At 32.4% G+C, this 27,573-nt stretch overlaps 2 protein-coding genes across 4 annotated transcripts in view; both read right to left on the bottom strand.

Annotated features, from left to right (window-relative positions):
- Nucleotides 1-27,573, bottom strand: part of Twin (twin) — a 191,432-nt gene that overhangs the window by 142,807 nt on the left and 21,052 nt on the right. For all 3 annotated transcript variants that reach the window (XM_026629557.2, XM_026629559.2, XM_026629558.2), the window contains exon 4: nucleotides 25,937-26,112. In XM_026629557.2, the coding sequence (XP_026485342.1) occupies nucleotides 25,937-26,112 (176 nt within the window). The remainder of the gene's footprint in view (nucleotides 1-25,936; nucleotides 26,113-27,573) is intronic.
- Nucleotides 4,211-6,767, bottom strand: LOC113392929 (uncharacterized). Its single transcript, XM_026629560.2, has one exon. It carries the CDS (start codon nucleotides 6,579-6,581, stop codon nucleotides 5,166-5,168), a length of 1,416 nt encoding a protein of 471 aa, XP_026485345.2. The 5' UTR covers nucleotides 6,582-6,767; the 3' UTR covers nucleotides 4,211-5,165.

Genomic DNA, 27,573 nt, shown 5'->3' with positions numbered 1-27,573 from the left:
ATTTATTTATTTTACCGAGTTATGTTCGATCTGTATCGAACCTATATCAACTGATAACTACTGTAAATACAATGACGTATAACTATTGGATTATCAGTGGTCGAAATTCGACTCGTTAAATAATAATTATTGAATATATATGAACTAGCTTGTTAGAACATTTTTTTCCCATTGTTTTTTTTTTATTGATACAACTAAAATCCTTCAATAATTACCAACAAAAAAAAAATCGCTTGACGAACGGGCGAAAAAAGATACCGAACTGTTTTGTTTTTGCTTATTTATCTATATACATATAATAAAATTGGAGTATCTTTTTATAATATTAAAATAACCGCTTTTTACTAAATGCATTTGTATGTATACACGGTACATATACCGTATAAACTTTATTTTTTTTCTTCAATTTTTGTCTGTCTGTCTGTTTGTTCCGGCTAATCTCTGGAACGGCTGGACCGATATTGACGGAACTTTCACTGGCAGATAGCTGGTGTAATAAGGAGTAACGTAGGCTACAACAATAACTTTTTTGTTAAATTCAAACGCGCACGAAGTCGCGAACACAGCTAGTAAATAAATATATTTCATTACAAATCCGGTTCTCTGCATGTCCCGTCCAAAATATATAATTATATCGAAGACACGGTTCAAACTGTATTTAATAAATACTTTTCTTGGTGTATTAATATCGACAACTTTTAAATTGTAGGTTGAATCTTGTAGACTATTTCTTATAGTCGATCAAAATTGAGAGATAGTCTAGAACAGATAACACGTGTAATTTGCGAATACATTATACGGTTTCGGCTCACGTTGCTGAGATTGGTATATCAAAAAAAGGAAGTTGGCCACTAGCTGTCCTAGAGAACGTCTGCAATGTTCGAAATCACTTTGTCATATTATTAGATAACGAGATACGAATTAACAAGAGCGGGAAGCAAAAAAAAACTATTAATTTGAGTATACTTAAAAAAATGTCTACTTCGAATTCAAGGAAATTAGTCTTCATTTGAGAAGATTTACCACCGGTTTCTCAAAGGCTAATCAAGTAGCCGATCTCCTTACACCGCCGTCAATGTTATTTAGCATTTAATTTTGATTGGCTCCCAGAAACTGTTTTACACGATCTAATCAATGATTAATTAGTCGATTCGTTAATTTTTACATTGCCTATTAGTGCTGTTATTGGTTAAAACGGCCACGATTTGAATGTTCATAGAATTAATTACATTTCCTATAACGTAGTTTATAAGTATGAGATAAGTAATTGTTTTAATTGTAGAGAACCAAGTGGCTCTTAAGTACTTGAGTAATAGTTTTATTGCGTTATTTTCCCTTTGGCGCATAATCTAAGCACTTTTAGTATAACGAAGGATGCACTCGATAGTGATGTATCTTATAATTCACACTATCATTTTATTTAATCTTGATAAATGAGTTCCTTCTTTTTGAAGGTATTTTTAATTAAGTCTCTCACGGATGTTACAGTACAAATTTAGAAAATCAACATTTGTTCTGGCATTTTACGTTGTCCTTGTAGCCGGGTGACTATATAAACCGTCCGCAAACACTTTCGTTTTAGTATTTGGTACAGTTTATGAGTAAAAGCGTAGTAATGTATTTATCTCCAAATAATAGAATTTCACGTATCAAATTTTCTCGACGCATAGATATATGATATTTCTTAGTAAAAGAACCCGAAGCTAATATGTTTAAAACATTAAAATTATGAGAAAACAATCCAGTAATCCTTGATTTTTATTAATTTGTCTCGTTCATGGTCATAAGCTCCAGCTAGTCCAAAAAGTGGTACACGGCCGTAAAGCCTATTAAGTTGTCTCCTCTTTGTGGACCGAGGTCGTTATTAGGTTATTTGTCGATAAAGCTTGTACATAATTACATACAACTCCAATGTGTATACATTTCGGTTGTTATCTATCTTATATTTTTTGTTAGCTAAAAAGAAATCCAGGGCGGTCTTACATAACAAGAATAGATAAACTTAGTGAGAGGATTAGAATATGTTCTAAAAACATTATTTCAAAGTGAAACTTTTTTAATTAAAATAAGTATCGTTAGTCATCCATCGACGGAAGTCACACAGATAAACTTTAAATTATTAGTTTGACAGTATTACTTATGACGTCTGAATCACCGGGTTGTTGATTTTTTGATAAATCAATATATACATACATGTCAGTCATATAAAAAGGAAATAATTAAGCGATAAAAATATTATCTGTTAATTAATATTGAAAGTAAAAAGTTATAAATAAATTCATTTCGCATGTGCAATGATCAACCTCTCGATTTATACCAAATAAGTCATAATTTTATATATTTTTGATATTTAATATTAAAAAAAAACATGTTTCAATAATGACTGCATTTTCCTTAAGTAATTATAAATAGCGTGTAGTACTGTTATACATATTTTGTGGACTGGCGCTATAAGAGTCAATATCAATAACAAAACAAGAATATTTGGTAATCAGTACAGAAACCATGAACCAATGTTTGTGGTTTTATACAACATATGAATTTTCGCCTGAATGTTTGTTATTACAAAAGTTAAGCTTATGGCGATTTGACAAATGACATAATATGGTTTTCAATTTAATAAAAAAATAGTAAAAAAATAGACCCTTGTAATACATATTTCGTAATCCTGAATTGAATGGTATTATTTTCGAAATATTCGCCCACCGTCTGTGATATACACTCGAATATTTCTTTTGTAAACAAACAATACAATAGCAAACGCGTAACCATAAGCTGTTTCACTACAATAGAAAGTCGAGTTAAGAATTACGTAAACGGCTACGCTATTAACAATACGGGTTTCTGAATGAAAAAAACATTTTGTTACCGAATATCAGTACCTTATTATATTTATCGAGTCCACCTGGTGAATTGGAATCGACTAACGTAACATATTCGAAGAAAAATACTTCAAATACAGAACGATTTTTTTTAAATATATATACATAAATATAATGGGTAATATTTTAAAAAGTTCTCACATAGTGTGCTCAATTAACCGAGCACAAAATAAAACAACAAAAATTATCAGGGCATGATGGTTTTTTATTGTACAAAAATAGTGTGCAAGCGTGTAACTCGTGCCTCACGACGTACACAAACAAATAATAAACCTATATAATTTTATGTATAAAATGCATTCACTCAGTAAGTTAGACATAGCCTATATTTGTTTACATTAATATTAAGTGTATCGTTGAGTTTTACAGCTGTCACATCGTATATTGATCCCGACACAAGTAGCTACCCGACGTTGACGATGAATATTTACAGTCAAACAATGCAATCGATTCATATCTAAGGTTTTTTTTTCTTTTCTTATCAATATAATGAATAACCCTTCGCCCTTTTACTTTTGGCTAGCAGCAATGAGTCTCGCGTACTATAATCACGACCGGTTCGTCATTTGAATAGCGATAATAACTTTATATATAACGCAATCAACAGTCCCGCTAATGCGCTTTAAATCAGAATTTTTCTGTTGATAAGATACTGTAATAACTCCTCGTCTACGTCGAGCCTATCTTAGAGAAAAATAAAGCAAGAACCGATTTATCATGTCGTCCCACGCATGCGCCGAGCAATATAAGCTAACACAACACAAAAATAAAAACGTAGAATATACTAAACAGCCCATAGTGTGTAAAAGCCAACGATAGCGGTGTACCGAGGTACGAACCATGAATAACTTAAATTATATTCACATTATCTACATTATGAAACTTTATCTGGTGTACCCATTGGACCCTTCCTCGAAGAAATACACGTAGACTTAAAAGAAAACATTACTGATTCGCCGCTATTAACATCTCTTGTTATCATTCGAAGAAGTATTATGAGAAAATGCGTTCAGTTGACGTTATAGAGATCTGGTGCGTATTTGACGTTCCGAAATCCTCGTATTTAGGACAAATTCGTCAGTCTCTAGAAAGACGATAAGGAACGTATAAAGTTTTTATGAACAGAAACGTAATGTTAATGAACTGGTTGCTTGTTCGACAAACATTGATAACGGAATGTTAAAAAAATTAATTATCATTATTTTTATCAGCGCGTCTTCGTGTAACTAATTAAATGTCAAAATAAAAACGACGTCTTATTGAAACTAAAAATATGGCTCAATTTTTTATCACTGTAAATTTCCATAAAAACTATACAACGATGAAATCGGTAACTATACACGGTTTAAGCTTTGAAGAGGCTAAAAGTTGATTATCATTTTTTTATAGTCTAGTCTAATAAAAGTTATATGCAAACTAAATCATGACTTAAATGTATTGTTCAAATATCTACGTAACCAGTGATGTATGAATACCGTTCTATTAAATATTCAATTATGTGCAGTAAAAAATATAATACAGTTGTTGCCACTCGAGCTACCATACCATTAACGTATGAAGATAACTTACTAATGGTAGAAAAACTTATGATAGCGAATAGAAGTGCTAATTTACGTATTAACGTACGCGTATTAAATTATAAATTAAACGTTTAATATTTAAGGTCATTAGTTTTCAAGACCAGGAGGTCGTCAAAGTAAACGGTTATGGTAAAAGTGAGCCACGAGTAGAAATGGAAAAAAAAAGTCATTAACGCTATGAACCGGTGCGCACGAGGCGCCACCCGGAACGGCGCGCGGTGAAAACCTCGGGAAACCGCAATAGCGAGCACGCATCCGCAACCGTGTCAGTAGTGTGAAACGCTAATTGCACACAAGTTGGGACAAAATAATAATATAATATTGCAACATTCATTATTTTTTACTGGCATAATAATCTTCAGGTATTTAAAACGCTCTCTATCAACTTAACACAATGCACCCAGAATCATCTCTCCCACTAATGAATGACAATATTTAGTCATAACGGCGAATCACAAATTATAAAATTTCCAGACAAAGTTTCATTTCAGTTTCATAAACTATGGTTAAAAAATAAATTAATTATAGGATCTACAGGAAACCGATTCGGAGATCTCAATATCATAGGGTCGCGTTGAGACGCTCCGTATTTGCCTCGCTATGAAAATTTGAGTCCAGCTCAAATGGCGAGCGTTAAGCCCCTGGACTGGTAATCATACGCTTCCAAATGTTATAATTATTATAAACATGGTCATCGACGACCTCAGACAGAAACTAAGGCTAAATCACAAATGTTGCGCGAATTATCGCCAATTAGTAGTGCCTTTATGCATCCCGAATCCAAATGTTTTTCACTTTTTTGAATATTGTTTGCACTCGACACCATCTTTTCACTACTCACTGCACTGTTTGCTTTCTGCTTTGAATTTGTGTTCGCACATCTATCGTTAACGGCACTTTCACTTTTATCATCGAAGAAAGAACGACGTTCGGAGGTCGAGGCCGGGGGCGAGGTCGAAAATAACTTAATTTCCAAGTCACGGTGTCCGTTCATCGAAGTAACAATCTCTGACGATATTTCCAAAGCCAGTGGCGACCTAGGCTCCGGAAAACTGGTTCTTCTCGGCGGTGGGAATAAAGAATAAAGATTTGGAGCCGACATCGTATCGCTATTATTTACTTTTCTTTCCGGTACTCGCGCCGATGGATCACTCCAACTTCGTCTTAACATTGTATCGGCGCCACGTCTGCCCAATGGACCAACTATCTTCATCGACTCTTCTAATTTAGTCGGGGCAAAATCTACACTAGAATTTTCATCCAATAAATGAGCTATTGAATCAGCATCCCAAATCTGTCCGACAGGATCACAGTAACGACACTGACATGAACTAACAGCAGATTCTGACGGTGAAGCTGCCTCTACTAATCCAAAACGCGTAGCCTCCAAAGCTTCTCCTAACGCAGATACTCTATAAGTCTCTGGCGCTGGATCCGGGTAATCTAACACTTTTACGTCTAAACGATAGGGCAACGATATATCACGGCAATAAGATTCCTCGTAAACACCGTGCGCCGTTGACCCCATATTCGTAACTGCACAATGTTCGACATCGCCTAGATCCAATACTGCAGATGTCAATTCATGTGGTACCATATTATTGGGTTTTCGGTCCTTTTTACGTCGCTTTCGCGGTTTTATGATTCTCGGTAGCATTGTTTCAGAATTCGTAGATCCGGAACTTTCATCACTCGCTACGCTAACTGCATCCGTGTTGTTGTTACGGCCGCTGCGCGATGGACGTGTTTGTTGTTGATGATGTTGATTTCTTGGCCTGTTGTTTTCAGACACATCACTTCTGTCTTTCGTAAAATTTTCTGTTTGTCCCACGGGGCGATGATTTCGTTGTTCAGGTATAGTAGTGTATTTTCTTCGATCGTGTCTATTTTGAATTATAAGTGGAGCGCCCTGTGTATGCATCGCAAGCTTAGATACAGGGTTTTCACGAGGTGGCGGTGTACGTCCTGCCATAGATATAAGGGGTGCCCCTAGCCATGCATTAGGATGTGGCACACCATAGGGCGGATAGTACGGTGGCGGGAAACCCGGTGCGGTGGCCGCATAGTGAGGGCGAGGGGCTTCGCGGCGCCCTAAGGCGGCGCGCTCGCCCGGACTCATTTCGTCTACGGGGTCGTTTAACCCATATTCGAAATAGTTATATTCAATGTCACGGCGAAATTCCGTGTTGCGACGCGATGTCGTAATCGTAAACTAACATCGGAGGCGCGTAAATCGTCGCGTGCGTTCGCCGCGGTAGTCGGCTGTGGACTGAAGTGAATGAGCGCGAGCCGGCCGCGGCCAAGAACGACGAGTGGGAGTGCCGCGCCGCACCATGCGACTATCGCTGGTGTGGATGCAGCGGAAAGCTTTACAACCCTAACCACAACGCAATTAAATCGTTGTTTACTTTTGAGGCGCTTTAAAAATAATTCTACATAATTATTCCGACGCTTAATTGAATTAGAATTAAATGATTATGTTGGTTAATTCATTACATACATAACCAGTAATCAAAATTTCATTTAAATATAATTAACTACCAATTTGTAAAAGACAATTTAATTTAAACTTACTTTTTAAACAAACGAGGCCTGCTTTCGTAATCGTAATCGATTTTTCGGCTTACCTGAAACAAAAAAAAAATATTTTTAAATAACAGTACCTTTTTATTGAGCACATCTTGTATCTTATTATGCAATTTTTATTTTTTTTTTAAATTCATAAAAATATTTTTTCAAATATAAATATGTACATTTATATCTATTAGCAATATTACAGGAAAGTTGTAAAAAAGTAAGTGAAAGTTGTACGAGTGTGTGTGTGCGTTTAAATAAATATTTTATTAAATAAATTAAAAAAATATATTGTTATTGGAATAACAGCGGTAATTGGTTTCAATGCGTGAATGACTATCATAGGAAAAAAAAGACCTGCGCGATTTTATACGGGTATAAATAAGGTTTTATTTGTTTAAAATCTATCGCTCCAAGCGATATTTCCTCGGGCCGTGAACCAAAAGCAAATGGATGTTAGCCGACGTCCTGTGCTTTTCAAACACAATGCAATGCAATTTTTTCAAACATACGTTCTAATTCTCAAATATAGCAGTCCAAATTACGTTTAAGAGTCAATTTTAATTTAAGGCAACCTGACTATTGATTTTATTCTGATGACGATTCATAAATTATTTAACAGTTATTTTTACCCCTTTTCTATATTTTAGTATAGAAGTGATTTTATTTCGATTCTCCGAATTCTCAGTACACAGTTTTCATCGGCCATTGTGGCTCTCACGGCGAAACTAGACAAAAAACAATTTGAATAAACATGTTTTAATTCTCTTTGAAAATATTTTTGCCGGAAAAAATTGTATGAAATAATATCATTGTAGTGCTAGTATTGTATCAATAGCAAAAGAATGATAATAATTAGTAATATCAGATATCATTTACAATAAATATCTGCATTTACAATTACTATTTCATGAATACATAATACACAAATGAAGCAATAATGTATTAAACAAATAATAAAAATACGCCGTGTAATGTTTTGCTAGAATTTCCTATACACATACAATACATTAAAAGTACCCGAATGACTAACTTACTCGACTTTCTCCTACAACCTAAGCCGGTTAGTCTAGTAAATGATACAGATAACTTAAAAGAAAGGAATAAATATTCAGAAAGTAAGCTTATTATATTTCTCTTTTTTTTCAAGACAAAGAAACAATTGTGACCACAAGAAACGTCACAAAGAAGTCTCCAACATAAAACATTTCAATATAAAATCGTATTTTATAAACTGGAAAATTATATTTAATAAAACAGATTGAGGTTTTTTTGAAGAAAAAAAACTTTAATCCAAGTTCCAAGACCAAATATTTAGTCGTTTTATTTAGCGTATTCTTCCGCAATTAACCTCACTAAATACTTCCTTTTTTAATAATCCTACAACAGCAGTAAACATATCACAAAATTTTAAAATAATAACAATGTGTTATGAAGGAAAAAAGATAAAGACGGTCTTGACCTCTCGACCACAAAACTGAAAATTACTTCCTCGATATAATCTGTCGCAACATTTTAGCAATAAAAAACAATTATTTCAACAATCAAATCCGTATTATTTCTTTAAACGCCAATATTTTCAAGAAAAAAAAAAACAGACCTTTACAAACGAAACACACAAAGACGTTCGTTTTTTATATGTAAAACATTAACATACTATTATATATAAACAAGTTTTATTTATCTACATAGTATAAAACAGTCTCTTTTCGCCTTAGTTATTTTTAATTAAGCAACAGATTTCATATACCCATCAATAACCAGAGGAAAGTTTGTATATATAATAAATGTATATTATAGTAGAGAAAGGTCTAGAATTTCAACGGAAAAACCCTTTTTTTCTTCAATGTAAAAATGGGTATAGACCCTTATTACACCCGTGTGAAGCCGGGACGGGTAGCGAGTCACAGATATAAAAGAATGTTCTATTTTTAAATTTCAAAGGTTCGTAACGATATTGATATGATTTTAATTTACAATATAACGCCGATTATCCGAACGCAGATTAACCGAATCATCAATTATTATCCGAATTGGTCCTAAGTGTAATATAAAAAATTAAAACTAAGTATTTTTTGTTAATTTTTGTACAAGTGAGCGTTAATGTAGAACTGTGTTTGTTAAACTTAATAAAGTTTATTCTATGTGTGACAGTTCGTTATTCTTATTACGAGTCTATGTCCGACTATCCGAATCGACCCCGGTCCCAATTATTTCGAATAATCGGCGTTCTACTGTACTTCGATTTTGAGATTCGAGAAGCACAAAACTGCTAATGGCCTCACATCAGTTAGTACATTATTATTGGCATTCTTGCCTTTATTCCACGCGGTCATTATTTGTACAATAACTAAATATTGATTTGTGTACAATTAAGGCATTAATGTAAATCATTCTTGTGTAAATAAACATTTTAGTACCTACAAAAAAGAATACACGAAACGTCAAATCAAAATATGTTTATATTGACCTTCGAAAACTCGCGCCCACAGGGTTGGGTGAAAGTAAACTTAATGAGTCAACTTCTCTTTCTCTCGATAAAAGTCTACCTGGTTCGTACGACGTTGAAAAATATCACCACATATAAATAATATATGGATAATTAATTATATTCTTTATTCGTGACACATAAAGTCGATATTGGATTGTGAGTTTTCATTTTATAGAGATAGCTTCGGTCTTCGTATGAAATCTCATTTAGCATATGCATAATTGCATACGTGTTTACGACGAACTTTCATCATGAGTCGTATCGAAAGTCTGTTGCGGATATGACATCACAAAACTAATTACAATTTAAATAAAAATACAGTGAAGTCTCATATATTTGAAACACAATTTAGGTCACACTGACCTTCAATAAAATATAAGAAAATGCGAGTTAAATGAAATTGAAAGCGTTAAGTTTTATACGGAACATTTTATGTGTTTATATTTTTACAATAACATGCTCGCTTGTCACGTTAATTAGGTATATACCTAATGTTATTATATATAAAATTAAGTACTAAACCTCCGAAATACGCTGCGTCTTGTATACGTGTTTCAGTTACGCATTACAAAAAGTAAAAAAGTATTGTGAACGAAAGGCAAGGAAACATAAAAATAGAAACGAGTGCGTTCCGTTCACTCTATATTGAAACTTTAAGCCAGAAACGTTACATATACATTAACATTAACAGCCTCTAAATTTCCCACTGCTGGGCTAATGCCTCCTCTCACTTTGTGGAGAAGGTTTGGAGCATATTCCACCACGTTGCTCCAATGCGGGTGGAAACACATGTGTCAGAATTTCGTTGAAATTAGACACGTGCAGGTTTCCTCACCATGTTTTCCTTCACCGCCGAGCTCGAGATGAATTATAAACACAAACGAAGCACATGAAAATTCAACATCGCAATCATCGGTTAAGATGTTCTAACCATTGGGCCATCTCGTCTCTCTGAAACGTTACATATGGCACTCAAATTCTAAAAACAATTTTTACTCTTATCGAGTCCAAGAAATTTGGAAAAAAAAGTAAATTTAACCATGTTACTAGTTATAAAAATTTAAATATCTGAGATAAAAATAATTTATATAAGTATGCAAACGCACGACTACATCGTTTAATCTTTAGAAAACGTTTCGTTAATCCGACGATTTTAACTTCGATTACGGGTCGACTTTGTTAGGTACTTTCATAATCCTCTTAACAATATCATTCTGTTTGTTACAACATAGCTTTTAAATGAGATTCGTAAAACTATAAAAGGAAAGCAATTGGCGTCAACGACGACCTTTAACATTGCGTGTTCGAACAAAATATATACATCCACTCTCACTATCGTGGATGCGTTGCAAATAGTTTTATTACTCGTTATTATGGTTATTACGAACCGGCTGATTACCAATTCGTGTTAGGTGAAAGTTATTAAGGTTACAGTCTGTTATGGGCACGCTGTTGCGTAAGTGATGAGGCTCGTATCATTAATCATTGTTAAATGCTTCGGTTTTAAAAGAATCAGTAATAGTACTGACTCAGTAATAGACTTTATTCGTTATGAATTGAGTTATGAAATATTTTACATAATAATCTGTAATCATACTCAACATAATCCTTACTTAATTACTGTAACTAAGACATTATAGTAACAATTATGTCGTTAATTTATTACGATAAAATTTTATACCTTTCAACGAATCATTTGTCGCTATCACAGTTTATATACTAAAATAGTATATGCATATTACATAAGTTAATCTAAACGTAACGCTTTATATGTTATATAAGTTGCGAATAAAACTAATTTAATAAGAGAAAGTTGTTGAGATAACATTGGACGATAGCAAATAATGAAAAAGAAAACGAACGAATAACATTTCTAAAATGAAAAGTTCGTGTAGAATTCAGTTTAAATAATATAAACAAAATAATATAATCGTTTTTGTGTGCTTTATAATTAGATTAATTTGTATAATTGTATGTGTATTTCTAAGTAAATCTAGAAGGTTTATTTTAAATGTAACAACCTCAAAACATCCCACAGTTAAAAAACGCCTCCACTTTTCTCGGGGAGACAGTCTTAGAGGTTATTTCACCACGCTGCGGAATGTGGCAGAGTTCCATCTAACGCATGCAGGTTTCTTCACGTTTTACTTCATTGTCTAGCATAATATGATGAACTTAAGACAAATTAAACACATAAAAACTGAGTTAGGCTTGTCCGTCTGGATTTGAACCTACAATAGTCGGTTAAAATTCACGGGTCCTTGGCGTTAGAGGATCTCGTGATTGAAACGTAATTTTTTTCAAAATATCGTATTGATATAAAAAACATGCTCAAAACGTAAGTTTTTAAACGTGCCCAAACAATAGGTCAGGTTTGATCATTGTAATGTAGCGTAGTGTATTGTAGCGTAATGTTGTGTAGTGTAGTGCACTGTAGTGTAGTGAACCGTTTTATTAAACTAACATATTATTTTACAAGAGTATATAAATATATTATATGAAGTAGCAAACCATAAATAGTAATGGTACCATATGGAGGTATTTTCTCTTGTTAATAATAATGATCAAGGTTATTTCACAACGCTGCTCCTCTGCGGATTAGCGGATACACGTGTGTCAATATTTCTTGTGGTACGTTCAAGTTTCCTCAAAATATTTTCCTCTATTGTCGAGTACGAGATGAATTATAAACACTAGTTCAACATATGGATACAAATAGTATTGACAATATATGTACTAATATTATAAATACGAAATTAACTCCGTCTTAAAAATAATTTGATGAAAACTCCCAGGAATGAAAAAGGCTACTTTTTATACCTAACTTTACGACCAACGCCTAAATATTATTATTAAATTAAAACTACTTATAATTTTTAATTTAAAAAGAATAACATATGGAAATCAACTCGGCCAAGATGGAGTAAGTTAAATAAATTGAACGATTTAAAAGTATAAGAGCCGACATAGCATACTCGTTATAACACATGAATGATATATTCATTCTTCACTTTCATCATAAACACTTCACAGGTTCAAACGCAGTCAAGCAAGACCAAATGTTCACGTATTTAATTTGAGTTAGATAGCACCGTAAGGAAACCTGGAAAATTTCGGATGAATCTGCCACCAACCTCCATCGGATTAAGTTCATGTTAAATCAATTATAGAATTATAAAGTATTAGTATCTACTATAATTCCTGCTAAACTAAATTAAATTAAGCCTGTAACCTCGACCGAGTGTTCTCCCTCGCACGTGACATTGGCGAAATAATCGGTGCCCTACGACAATCAGCCATTAAAAAATTGTATAACCTTAAAGTTAACAATTTGTTATTAATTAGTAATTGATGTATTATTAGTAGTATCTAAGTTTCGAGTATGTTTCATTTAACTACGGGACCATATGATGCGAAAACAACGATGACTCAAAGTTTCACATTTAATAGATAAATCCAATTGAATTGGTTCCGGTGATGGATCTCGAACGCTCAGTTTAGCTATAACGCCGGAGAGCAAGCTGATTTCTCTTGAGCTTTACGTAACACTATTATGAAAGGCAGGCGTTTTGATACTTTCGTATTGTGTTCGATATGAATCACACTTTCAAAAAGTACGCTTATTGAAGGAATACATCTGTGATGTGAATTCACTGGACGGAATGCAGTATATAAATTGCGTGCTTAGAGTATCTTAAAAATCAAAAGAGAATTATTGTTTTAATTAATAAAATTCTAATATAGTGTTGTGCAAAATAATTTTATTCACGTGTCAAAGAACAATTTGAAGATAATTTAATAAACATTAACATAAAAAAAGATAAATATATTTTTTATTTTTCTTTTTTTGTTTTGCTGTAACTGTCAATTTAAAAAACCTATACTAATATTATAAATGCGAAAGTAGCTCTGTCTGACCTAACCAATGAACCGAATTTGATGAAATTTTGTATGAAGTAAGCTTGAACCTCAAGGGAGGATATAGGCTTTATTGTACCAAAAACCGGACCGACCCCTAAAACGCGAGCGAAGCAGCAGACCCCTAATAATTTACTAACAAGAATCTAACTCAAAAATAGAGAACCTTGGTATCAGTTGCCTTATAAGTTAAACAACAACAACAACATACATACATATATCTACTTCAAAACAAAACAACTGAACAATTAGATATTGCTTGAAAATTAATATAGCTCACAAAACACACTGTGAAACTAAAATGCCATATGAACAAAACATATACTCGTAGTAAGTAACCTGTGGTTAGCTTCGAAAACTTGCTAAAATGGAATTTGTACGTCAATTATACTACCATTATCGCATCCCACTTTCCATCGGTCCTCTCGATCCAAACAGAAACTAATAGCAGCAAGTTGTTAGCGTTATCGCAATTGCAATCATTTTGTAAGTACAATAAAGGCTCCTAATGGCCCTTTCCTTGCTGCTCGAACATGTAATAGTTATCAAAGTATGGACCGGTTCTAGTCCTTATCAACGTTAGGTAAGTCCGGGGATTGCGTAACGACTCATTATTTTAACGTACTAAACTGAAAAAAAGGGAAATTATATAACTAATTTCCGCCCGCAGCTTCATCGACGCGGAAGGTGGGTGGGGGGTTTATAGTTAAGTCGTTAAAGTATAACAATAATTTGAATTGCAATTATTTAGCCAACGAAGAAAAAAATCTGTACCTACAATTTTTTAAATATGTAGTTATATCAATTATGCTTTTGCCTTTTACATTGAAGGTGCCTGTGTTTTATTGATACAAACAATAAAAGAAATACATTCACATCTTTCGGTTTTAATAAATAATATTCAAATATTATAGCAAGCTAAAAATATATCGATATCCGAAACAAACATTAGAACAACACTGAACGTACGCGCCTGCGCCGGCGCCGCGTTTCGAGCTAATGCGTTTTTGATTGGCGCCGCTCAAAGCTATACTTTCACTTACGTTACAAGCCTATGCTACGGCTGCTTTTTTTTATTCATCGATTTGACTTGGTAACTATACTTTATATATATACTATATAAATACTATATAAAATATACAAATTCAACCTAAACATTTATAAATCGAATGAAAATACGTAATACGCGTATGGTATCCATAAATATATAACAGCTGAAATCTTACGTTCTGTTTTAATTTAAAAAAATATTATAAATCTATCTTATAATGAAGAACATATTAGTGGTTTGAAAACACGATAATCAAAACCACGTGGAAAACTACGTAAACAGCCAATAGAATATATATACACATTCTTTGCTATCCGTCACAGTCAGTGTAATCCATCCTTGGGAGCAATACATTTTTTTCTTTTATAATAAAGTATATATTTTGTTTTTTAACTCTATTTTATTACATCGTCTAAATTCTATATGATTAAAGATGTGTGGGATTGTATACATAAAATTTTATACAGAATTTGTTCAATAAATTGTATATATAATTAAAACAATTTATATATTTTAATTAGCAAAAAAAAAACAATTATTTTAATAGATTTGCGTTCCATTTAAGTAACGTAAAGTAAACGTAAAGTATTTACCTTTAAAATAATTATAACACCATTTTATTATAATATATGACTCTAACCTCCCTGGAAACAATAAAATCTAATGGGTATTTAATGTAGACTCATCCAAGTGTATTTACGATACGTGAGCGCGGCGTCGCGGAGACGCGTTCAGCAAAGCCCTTTTCACAAAGAAATCGTATCTTAATTCTGAGTTGTGTCGGTTTACGGCACAAGCTCGGTTTACGACGCAATAAACAACGCTATGTCGAGCCTCTAAGATCACAATATTAAGAGCTATCTGGACTCTCCGATACCTATTTGTATCCATTTCGTATAAATTCAAGGATTTTCGTGCGAGACAAATAGGTAGTACGTCGTGATGTCGTTAGTTGAAGTCGATCAATATATTAAGTTGTGTCATTCTATGTTTATTCCAGTCAATGAAGATGAATGTGTTATAAAATGTCGCCTCGAAATAAACGAATACATTGTAAGCTTCATATTCCAAAGAGTTTAAACATTATAGCATTAGTACTAGCTTTGTTTTATAATATTTTATATATGTACATATATAAATAGGAACGATAAAACAGTTCAGTTGTTACTTTTTTTTCCTCTATGTCTGAAAGATTTTATTTTTTTTGTCCATAGTATTTGACGAGCTTTAACTTTTATGAAAAACCACTCACCCGTCCCGCCCAGGTGAAATAAGAATAAAACCAATCTTTTATAATTAATTAAATACTTCCCGATATTCACAGCGCCACCTGCGGGGCAACCATTCTCAACAAATTCTAGTTATAATAAGTTATAATTCTTATTCTCTTAAATCAACACAAAATGTCAAATCAAATATGAGTGCATTCTTTAAAATAAAAACGAAATTTCAAACTAAAGTAAATGATATTTCCAAATATAATTAAACGTAAAATCAATTAGCAATTGATTAGCGTTCGTTAACATAACAAAAATAACATTTCAAAGAGTCGGGGACCACGGTACAGACTACAGACGTAACACAAGACCAGAACAAATTAAGTTATTTTAGTAATTATAAGTGTAAGACATACGAAACGAATTCAACATAATTTAATTTACGGAGCATTAACTGGTGTAATGTCACCCTCAAACTTACATTAATATACAAATATTTAAAAATTTCGTGTTCTTTTATTTTTATATTCAATTTAATGTATATTTGGAATGATAATGATTATGTTACATAGGTAAGCTTATATTAGCCTATCTTAAGACATTTTTTGAAGTAAAATTGGTCACCACCGCTCATATACATTGGCGCTGTAAGAAATATTAACCATTACTTAGATCGCCAATGCACCACCGACCTTGGGAAATAGATGTTATGACTCTTGTAGCTGTAGTACACTGTCTCACTCACCCTTCGAACTGGAAGACAACAATACTTTTGCTGCTTGGCGGATATATGATGACTTGGTGATACCTGGTGATCTACCCAGATGTCCAAAATCCTACTAACTAACCAAGCATATAGTACGTAATTATATCGATATAGGTACATTCAAAATAATAAATTACTGCACGTATTACATTCATATGAATCTTAAAAATAACGATTTAAAAAATAACAGTACTCATTATAAATAGAAATGATAAATAAGTATTTTTTTATACACTGAGTTATAGATTTACACATAAAGTATTGGCTACACCCGTTACGAGTACTTATTCACTGGATATTAGATGTACAAACAAGATCTCTTAGATCTCGAATAAAACATTTCGATACGACGCTGAAGTGATCCTGATATCCGTTCATAAGCATTTGTTACATCAAGGTCATGTATTTTAAGACGACTGAAGAATAATCTTAAGGTTATGCATGTCGTAAGGTAAGGCGACCTTTAGACATGAGGATAGGACGTCTGTCCGCCCTTCGATAACCGACTGCTGTTAACGTTTTAAATGTATTATCCCTTGGAAATCTAACCTAACTGTAACAGTTGTCGACGTGTCCTTTTCGACCAGTTGTTTTTCTTTTAATATTTCAAATCGACGGTGAAGTAAAACGGGTAATTTATGAGTGTTACGCAGGTTTTTCGTAAATAAGCATACGCCTAAAGTATGTACGCCTAAAATATGCCTACTTCATTTAAAATAAAGTCAAGATTATTATGATAGATATTGATTGAACAATAGAGAAATAATATATAAATGACAACACCTTTGAGAAAATTATATCCGTCCTACTCAACCTCGGTAATTTGCGTACCCAAAGAAGCACGTGAAATCTAAATCGTGCTAGGCCCTTACTTGTATCTATGATGTTTGGTTAAGATCTCAGGGCCACCTCAGTTCTTAGGTATAAAATAAACAAATAAAGTGTATTTTTATTTTTTATTTTATAAATTTTATAAAATGTATGTATTATATTACACAACTCCAAATTATATTAAAAAAATATGATAAGGTTCATTGTCTGGTGTGAATGGATAATTAATTAATCTACACATCGCGTGTATCATGAATGTATGTATGTACATGTATGTACAATGAATATGTCAAAATAATGACGACGCGTATATACTAAATAAGTGTTATAAATGTATGTAATAGCTCTAATCTATATTTGTAAAAAGATCGCTGTTTTTTTAGCGCGACTCACGCAAAAACCGCTGTATATTTCGACCACTACTTTCTGTGTGTCTCAAAGGTTTTTGACTAAACATTATCGAACAATATAGTCTAACATGTTACGTGGCCACAATAACGCGTGACCAAGTCTACTAGTTTATAATATAACTACGTGAGTGATAATATTATACTAAAATGTTCGGCGAAATACGAAGGAAATATGCTGTTTATAAGAAATCGTTCAGTCGTCCGCGTTTTCTCGATTGAAGTTATTTTAGTCTCGGTAAGAGAAAGCAGGGATGTTCAAATCATATTTATCGATATTGGTTTATTTCTTATATACTTTTTATAAATAAATACAATAAAAAATATCTCATTAATAATACGTATTTGGGAGCGCATTTTAAGAAAAGGACTTTTCAAATGAAACGTTTTGAAAATAGACACCGAAAACAAAAACCAAACAATAGACTATTAAAACTTTTGTCATGTGAACGCAAACATTGACACAGGACTGGTAGGGAAGGTACATCCCCGACCTCTAGACTGCGCCTCGTCGGGACAAGGTCGTCCCGCCCTTGCATCTAGCGTCCGCCCTTCGTACTTGGGACAACTGAAAACCTATGATTAGCGCACTATCTTTAGAAGCAATGTTACATATGAATGCTTAGAACTTATTGATAGTGATGTGAGATATTTATTTTTCAAAAATACATTCATTATTGAATTTAAGTAGGATTTGTTTATTGTGAATAAAATTTTCGGAAGTTAATAATTTTCATAAAAGGTCGGATTAAATATTGATTAACAGAACAGAGAACAAGACGGCCAGCAGAATGCCTCTGACACGAATTCATCTTGTACGTTTTTAAATAATAATAATAAACGTGTTAAAAAATCTATATCTCAATTACTTTTGTGAACGATAAAAGAACCTCGTCGTCATTTTAAATCCTTTTAGGATCCGAGCCGAATTACGTTAATTTGAATTTAAATGCGTTTATTAAAACGTGACCTCAGTCGTAAGTAAAAAACTGTTAAAAAATCATGATTTCTTTTTTGCGGTTGCATTCGTGATGCGGTTACAAACTTTAGCCTCATTAAAACGGTCATCGAAAAGAAAGAGCTGGACAATATAAAAACCACTCACGAAAAAGAAAAAGGCAAGAAATTATTTAAATTACGTAGTTAACACTTAATATATTAAAATGTTATAAGACTAAATATCGAATAAATTAAATCTTAAATCGCAACACTAACAATACGAGATAACATTTCGCAATGTCGCCATAGGAGGTGCTCTTGCGCAAATCGCGCGTGACGTCACCGCACGGTTCCGGCTTCACTTTCGCGAACACTTTCACCGGTCGGACCGGGCGTGTCGATTACATTGTCATTCCACGAGAATCGATGACCAGTCAAAAACTAGTAATATATTCTTACAACACTATTGTAGGTCGTACGTGGATACCAATCGTAATTGCAAAGTGCTATTTAAAACGTTGTACCCATAGTAAGACAAGTCTTTAAAATCGCATACCTCAAAACATAATACGTCTATGACAATATAAACGAGTCATTATATTTTATCTATGTACGTGTTTCCTTGATATGGTGACGTTATTCTTTATTGTTCTTTTATATAATTTTAACGAGGTCTTTAAACTGATATGAGAGAACTGAAGTCACACAAAAGTGATCCGATACAGAACGTCGAGATAAATGCGAATGACATTCAAGGAACATTTTAGCAAAGAGAGCCAACAACATCAATTGGAACATCGAAATTTATTTATTTGTAGCATTGAAGATTGATAGAAAACTTTAAAATAAACTAGTTGTCAACCGCGACTTCGCTTACGTTTTAGGGGGTGGTCGTCAAGAATAAATATGTAGCCTACGTCCTTCCTTGGAGTTCGAAATCTTAAATTTCATTAATTTCGGTTCATTGATTTGGTCGTCACAGAGCAACAGACGGACAAACAGACAGACAGGGTTACTCTCGCATTTATATTATTAGTGTAGATACAGAACAACTGTGTATTATTAGGAAACATAAGTGTCAATACATGATACAGACAATTTCTATTTCAAACACCCAAATTCGTTCAGTCGGAGATCTACACTTCCATGATTTAGTAACAAACATCCTATCATGCACACTTTAAAAGATTCTATAGATGAGGATTACTATAAGACAAATTATAATCACAAGAAATAGTAGCAAATATTACTAGAGTTATTTCACAGTTGAATCGCAAGACCGATTCACTTGAACCAGCACTGTTGTCACAAGTGGATGCTATAAGTCCTGGAGTTAAATCTATTGCTCCAAGATTTATTGTGTTCTGAGAGGAAACGATACAAAGATAAATTCTTGAGGTAAAATAGATTAAAATAGATAATTGTATTGAATAACGAGCTATGGCTGGTGTTAGGGTTTCCTACAAGCCCATCGGGTTAGGTAACACCCACTCGCCTGATATTCTACAGCCAAATATTCATACTTTATATTGCTGTATTCTAGATTTAAGGGTTAGTGAGCCAAACCGAGAAACATAACGTCTACAGGCGATAATGACCACTTAACAGTTATCCGAAAAATAAAATATTACACGCAAGTAAGTATTGCCAATTAAAGAAACGACTTCTATTTGTTGCGTCTATTTCTATAGTCGGTAGTGAAAACTATCATGCTCAGATTTTCAGGTTCACATTCCCCTCTAAAAATTCAAACAAAATAAATATGACATAAGACTAGATTTTCAACAAAAACAAATGAAACACCTAAGTGTACTTGTAAAAAGCAAGTCAGCTCTATATGCCCTAACAAAAAAAACAAGCGATTCGCCGCGACTCCGCACGATTTCGATACCAGTTTAACTTTCAAAATACTTACGCAATAATACGTAGTGGAAACACTAACCTAACTCAACAACCTCGCTCCACGATAACTTTCACAAAACACAACGGATCAAACGGAGGCATATTTATTGATTATATCATAAATCAATTATATTTCACTTATGAATATTTATTACTTTTTATCATTCAGTTAATTGGAGCTTGTTTTTTTTTCGTACTTTCTTTAAATGAAATTGACACCTTTTTGCTTCGTTTTATTACTTCGTGAACGCTGTAACTAGTTTTAATAACTTTTCAAAATAATTTCTAAATATATATGTAGATATTCCTACTAATCTACCCTCGTCTATATGATTTTCTGTTCAATCTAACATTCTATCCTATTACTAATAAATGGCTCCTAATTCTCATAGATGATGTAGATATTTTCATGTTTTCTTTTCTAATACACTTAGCGAGCAATTAAAGGCAGTAATTAAATGCATAAAAAAAAACAGATATGATTTGTATCCGCGAACTTCGGTTAACAACTACGCATTTTATCCATTAGGTCATCTATCTTGACTACATACTTCATGTAGAGAGTTCAGATGGTCTAATTAAATAGCGCTCTAAAGCTACCTACGTATTTACAATACCAACGTAAAATGGTACCTGTTATGAGAAAAATATTAAAATTAAATTAGTAAATACTTTTTAATTAAGTACGGATTTTTCAAAAATTTAAACGGCCATTATTTAAAATATTTCAATATCAAATCAAAATATATATATTCGAACTAGAAAATGTGTATTTGCTTGTAAGGTTTCATGCAAGCACGTCCGCTGTTTATAGTTAAGTTCTAGGTTGATAAAACTCATCAATTACTTAACCGCCAAACAGGAATAATTTTGTATTTCCGTTTTTATGTTTAAAGGATAACCGAGCTAGTGTAATTAGGGGGAAGGCGTTCCCATATTTAGCAGCCCGTTGACGGTGTAAAGTATATTTATTACTTCTGACAGTTTTAACCTCTATTAGCGATAATAGATACCATAAATAAAAATATATAGTACTGAAGTAAAATCCAATAACAATAAATACTTAGCAGCCACATATCCGCTATTGTACATCGTTTAGTGAAACGCAGTCAGAGCGAACGACCAAAATAAACCAGACAATCGTTTAACAACACCAGTATCCATTGAAACCAGTCACGCGGAATTGTTCGCCTGTTACTCTATGGTCAGTGTCAATTGAAAAGCTACGAAGCATTTAAGAACAATACATTTTCAATATCACTTACAAAAATAAAACTACAACCTTGTAACAGACATTTCCACGGACGTTTTCTCCTATAGCCTCGGTAACGGAGTATAAAACAATCAATTACATAGACGGCATGTCTTCCCACACTTTCTAACGCTATTGTGCCGGAGTGAGACAATCATATCTCCCGCGGATTTATTGTTGTGTCTCGGTCGAGTGTAATCAGACATTTTTGTTGAACAACCGGGATTTCGTTGATGACTTTCATTTGTGATCCGCGCGACCTTCGCGTTCTTATTTCGATTTTTAGATCAATCACTAGTGGGTCGACCGATGCGCTTCGGAGTTGATTTGTAACGAGCAAAATTAAAGGCATGGGTTCCCTTTATATAATTAATTAAACTTTGGTATTATCGATATTTTGTAGGACTGTTTTTATCGATAGTGGCTTTTTTATCAACGCGCTTTCTTAGTTCATGAAAGTAGTATTATTATTTAAAGAAGACAAAAGAATATAAGTTTAATAAACCTATTAATATTAGCAAGAAACGAAATTATAACCACAGTTAACGTATTTTATATAACTTCTTAACTAATTTAGTAAATCAATAAATATTAGTTACTAATTTTAAAAGCACATTTTACACAAATTAGATTCATGATTAAATGCAAGACGCTTACAGTTCTGGATAGTTTCCTTATTAACAAATGAATATATAATTAGTAACATTAAAAATTCGAAAGTAAACTCTGTATGTCTGTCTGACTGTTACGCTTTCACGGCTTTGATAAAGTTTGTTATGAAGCAAGCCTGATACCTCAATACCTGACGACCGTCAAAAACGCGCGGATGAAGCCGCAGACGCAAAGTAGTATAAAATATTTATATATCAAACCGTTTAAGAAACATTACAAATATGTCAAAAGGAAGTTATTCCAAGAGAGATTTAGTAAACTTATTAAAAAAATACGATTTAACTTATCATTTTAAATATTATCAAAGTGATTTCAATATCTTTTAAAAAGAGGAAAAAATTAACGAAATGATTAGAGATAAAACAAAAAAACGTACTAACGTAAAGTAAGTACATAATTCAAAGATTGGATAAACGAAGAATTTTCAACAAAAACAAATTCAATTCAGAGTGCATCAATTCGTCTCAAAAGAATTGCTCTCACCGTGGCCTGAATAAAGAAACAAGTAATTAAATGTTAATCTTATCGAAGTGGTTTTAGTCATTTTGAAAGCGATAAAGTATTTATGTATTATTTAAAAATTGCTTAACTTTTTTTTTTATTGGTAAATTAAAATGATTTTACGAACGAGTCTTTAAACTTGAAAATATATTTTTTATAAGTCGCCTATCAATTTCTTCTTCGTTACAATTTTAATATATAAATAATATTTTGAGGCATATTATGATAGTAATTATATACAATAATATACATTACTATACTGTTGTTGTTTTTGTAACACCGTTCTTAAAAAATATATTTACAACAGAGCCCATACAAAATAACAAGATGTCCAACTTGACAAGGCGCGAACGCAAAAGTTGGAGGAATGGTCAAGACATCACTATATGTTCGATTTTACAAAATTTATAATACATTTTTAATGCACGTATATATATATGCATAAATAATCGACTTTGATATCTGACAGCTTATATTTCAATTAACAAAATATTAAGAAACTGTTTTTTCTTTCTATTTTTATACAAAATTAAACTTGGTACAGATTTTGGTTTATTGATAATATCAATTTAATCGAATCGAACATTTAGATAAAAAATATACCTAAAAATTTAAACCGTAACAAGTCGCTATTATTACTCTGAATTAAAATCTCAACTTAATATAAAATAAAGTCGCTTCCCGCCGTCTGACGCTTAGATCTTAAAAGTATGCTATGGATTTTAATGCGGTTTCATATACATATAATACATGCATTATATTTTCTTGCAAAAGCCGAGAGTTTCAACTTTCCTAGTCGGAGAAGAATTTTTATTCGTTTATTTTTTTTACTTCTTCTTCGATGTAAAAGTTGTGTATGAACCCTTATTGCACCCGTGTAAAACCGGGGCGGATAGCTAGCTACACAAAAAACCGCCTTTATCTTAGATTTCAATAAACAAAAAAGTAAAAAAAAAAATTTTTTGTCCTTATTTTTATACAAAATATATATATAAACGTTTGATATTTCTTAATAAAGCGTATAATAGATATAATTTCAATTTAATCAAATTGAACATTTAGATTGAACCAATAACGACGTAAAAATTCAAACCGTAACAAACCGCTATCATTGCTCTGAAATAAATTTTATAATAACAAAATAAAGTTACTTTCTATATAATTCATGGAGTCAAAATAAAGAAAATACGATGTAAAAGAAAAAGGCTATTGTATCGAGAGATCGCGCTGCTTAAATAAAAGTAACGGAGGAGCGTGACGTTCGCGGACAACTCAATTTAAGAAATCAATGGTAGTTATTTTGCTAACGAGTAATCCGTTCGTGTTGCATTTCTAGTAAATCTAGCCCATTGTTTTTATTTTTAATGGCATTTTTTATTTCAATATCCAACTACCGCGAAAATTATCGAAGAAAATGTACACAGTATCGATATACAAGCCAGTCATAAAATTGTAAATCTAAATCATTTGAGACTAGAGAGAAAACATGCAACCCCGACAAACGCCACTCATTTTTCGAGTGCAGTATTAATACATTTGTAGTTTGTTATTGAACAATAACATCGTGAGGAAACGTACGCTTTTCAAAGGAAATTATTTCGCATTCCATCCATCATTGGAATAAGGCTTATCCTAAAAAGGAAGCCGTTGCCCAGGGAATAACTCAAGCCTCGTAATCTAAAACATTATGCATCAGAGGTATAAGAAAAAAATACAAGGATATACCAATGATACCGTACAGGTATTACTTCCATTTATTTTTTTTGTTAAAAGGGTTGTTTCACTCAGAGAGCCAAAAGATTTTTATGAAGCAATTGTTATTAAAATAATTAACGCCTAGTTTTCGATTATATTGACGAACGAAATATAAAAAAAATAACAGTATTAATAATATACACCGTATTACATTGTAAAGGTAATTTTAGAATATGAACCGATTTATTTCTATAATACAACCTTTTTTTCGTGGTACAAATATTTAAAAATAGTAAAATGCTTACAGTTATACTTCTAAAAATAATCCCAATAATCTATGGATGATGAAAACGCAGAGTTAATTTAAAATATGAATTGTAAACACAAATTTGGCACTCAAAACTCGAGAAAGAGTCGCTTTAAAGCCGTAATCTTACGTTAGGATTAACTCATTTTTACTGTTAGGTCATATCGCGTTAATCAAAACAAATCATTCGACATTTCACCGAAAAAACTTTTGCTATTTACTATGTATAAATTAAATAACAGATACAATGAAATAAATTAACCGCGTTTGAGAATAATTAAACGTCAAGAAATAAATTTTTTATTAAAAATTTCATGTGAATAAAAACATTAACAAAAAATAAGTTTAAATAATACAAATAGATATTAGAGAAAGGCAGGAATGTTCCTGAGAGGGCAAAACTCTTTTCCCTTACGTGACGAATTCTGCCAGTTCACTCTACTGTAAGCCAAAGAAATTCACGAAACTGGTAACGCCATCTATTAGAACTAAAGAAATACGATAAAAATGAACGTAGAAGTGTAAAAGGGTTTAGAAATGTAAATATTATACTATACGAAGTGTCCCGTTTCTTATTTGACTATAGCAAACATATTACAGAAGAAATTGTAACATCTACATTCAATATTCTGCACTTAGCACTTGGCACGAGTCAACTTGAGTTGTGTTGTCAATAGATGGCAGCACTAATAATATCGTGATAGAGGAGTTTTTATTTTACGCAAATACCTCCTAGTTTATAATAATCTTAAGGACATAGATATTTCATACAATGATAGCTTATGGTATAAGGTATTCTATAATATAACATTCATTAACTATATTTTTTATATTCAGTGCGACTTTAAACACATACTATATACATATCAAATATATTTTATATAGTTTATATTAGCGTATTTCAATACTTGTTGCTTCTTGGTAACACTATGAAGTATAAAAATAACTTACCTTGTAAATTGTCGAGGAGGTACGTCAGCAGCTTAGCGGTTCCATTGTTGTCGTTGTAAATGGAGAGCATTTCCTTGCTGAGCGGGTTCCCTTGAAGACCGAGCAGCTGGAGATGAAACAGTTTCCCGAGATCGTATGGTAATACCCTGAGGTAATTGTTGTGTAGGTGAAGTTCTCTGAAAGAGAAGAGACATTGAATTTAATTATGGTTAGAATTAGAATAGCGAATTATTAACAAAATATTGAAAAGTTTTGATTTAGCCCACAAGATTCCTAGTACGCTTGGACGTCCGTTCATTAGGGCCGGTTTTAATTACTGGTCTTAGCCAGAAAATCTTGCGACCTTCGATACAGATTTGAGGAACATTTTTGGAGAAGTAGTAATTGTTATTAATTCGCCAAAAATCTGAATTATTAAATAATATTTCATAAAGATAATTCGAACAACCAATTAGAATTAATCTTCGAAAAATATTATTTCTAGAATAAAATATATTTTTTACAACAAACCAGCAAAAAAGTAGCAGCCTATAAAAAACCCTCTGTTTTTTGTAATACCAGTCCTAATTCCTTATATAAAGTCTTTATTTTTGGAAAAGATTGGGGGGTAAGGAAGGCCGCGTTAATTTATTTCAAATTTTATCAAATTTACATCCACCAATAACAGTGACGCAAAATAATTTCAAGATTTGATGAGATCTGAGAGGGAACGCATTGCCTAGCAAGGGCCTGGTGCGATATTCCACGGGCTGTCACTTTTAAAACAGATGTTTTATTCTTAACAACTGACAATCGATGACAGGTTCACTGACCACTACGTTAGGTCATCGACTCCTTACCTTTATTTATATATTCAAATATAAAGTGTCTAAAAATTTTGTATAATACCCACGGTTACATTATTTAGCATTCACGTATTCGTTCATACATATGTATAAAAGAGGATTTTCCTTGTTTTGTTACATTAAAAAAAAAAACACATTTAAATCTAGCATGGCAACAATTTTCAAACTATATTAAAAAAAATTGATTTCTAATAAAAAGTTCTGTAATAAATATTAATTACGTTATATATATTCATTATAAATATTAAACGATTGTTTTGAATTCGCAATATGTTTACTAATATAGTCATATAACACGCTTATCACGGCAAGACAGAGTTCAATGACCTTGTATGTACGCAGGCTGTTTGTTTTTAGCGAATATATTAATATGATTACGCGCTGGCGTTTTTAATCTATTTATCAGAATGATCCTTATGAAGGTGATAGTGAAGTCGATTCTATCAAGAAGTTATATATAAATTTATTAATGCTAAAATACTTAGCGGCTAATATATAAACATATATGCTAATAAAATATTCGCTTTATTATAAATACAAAGGTAAACTTGTTTATAAACAGGTCGGATAAATATTTTGTTTTGGTTTGATTACGTGATAAATATATGTTAGTATAGAGAAATAGTATCTTATATTAAATTATTACAAAACATCGTATGAAAAGTATCTGAAAATTCTGAAAATCTACAATCCGATGTGAATTATTGTGTTACATTCATCTCTTTCTTTCCGTATAGCGAGAGATACTTTTACGCGTCGTTTAGTTGAAAAGTAGTGGCCGTTATTTATATA

This window comes from Vanessa tameamea, chromosome 12 (genome assembly GCF_037043105.1).
Source record: "Vanessa tameamea isolate UH-Manoa-2023 chromosome 12, ilVanTame1 primary haplotype, whole genome shotgun sequence".
NCBI classification, from domain to species: Eukaryota; Metazoa; Arthropoda; class Insecta; order Lepidoptera; family Nymphalidae; genus Vanessa; species Vanessa tameamea.
The sequence above is the reverse complement of the archived record's forward strand: the minus strand, read 5'-3'. Positions and strand labels throughout refer to the sequence as shown.

Coding starts and splice junctions, on each gene's coding strand:
- LOC113392929 (XM_026629560.2), bottom strand. CDS start 6,581: ATGAGTCCGGGCGAGCGCGCCGCCTTAGGGCGCCGCGAAGCCCCTCGC.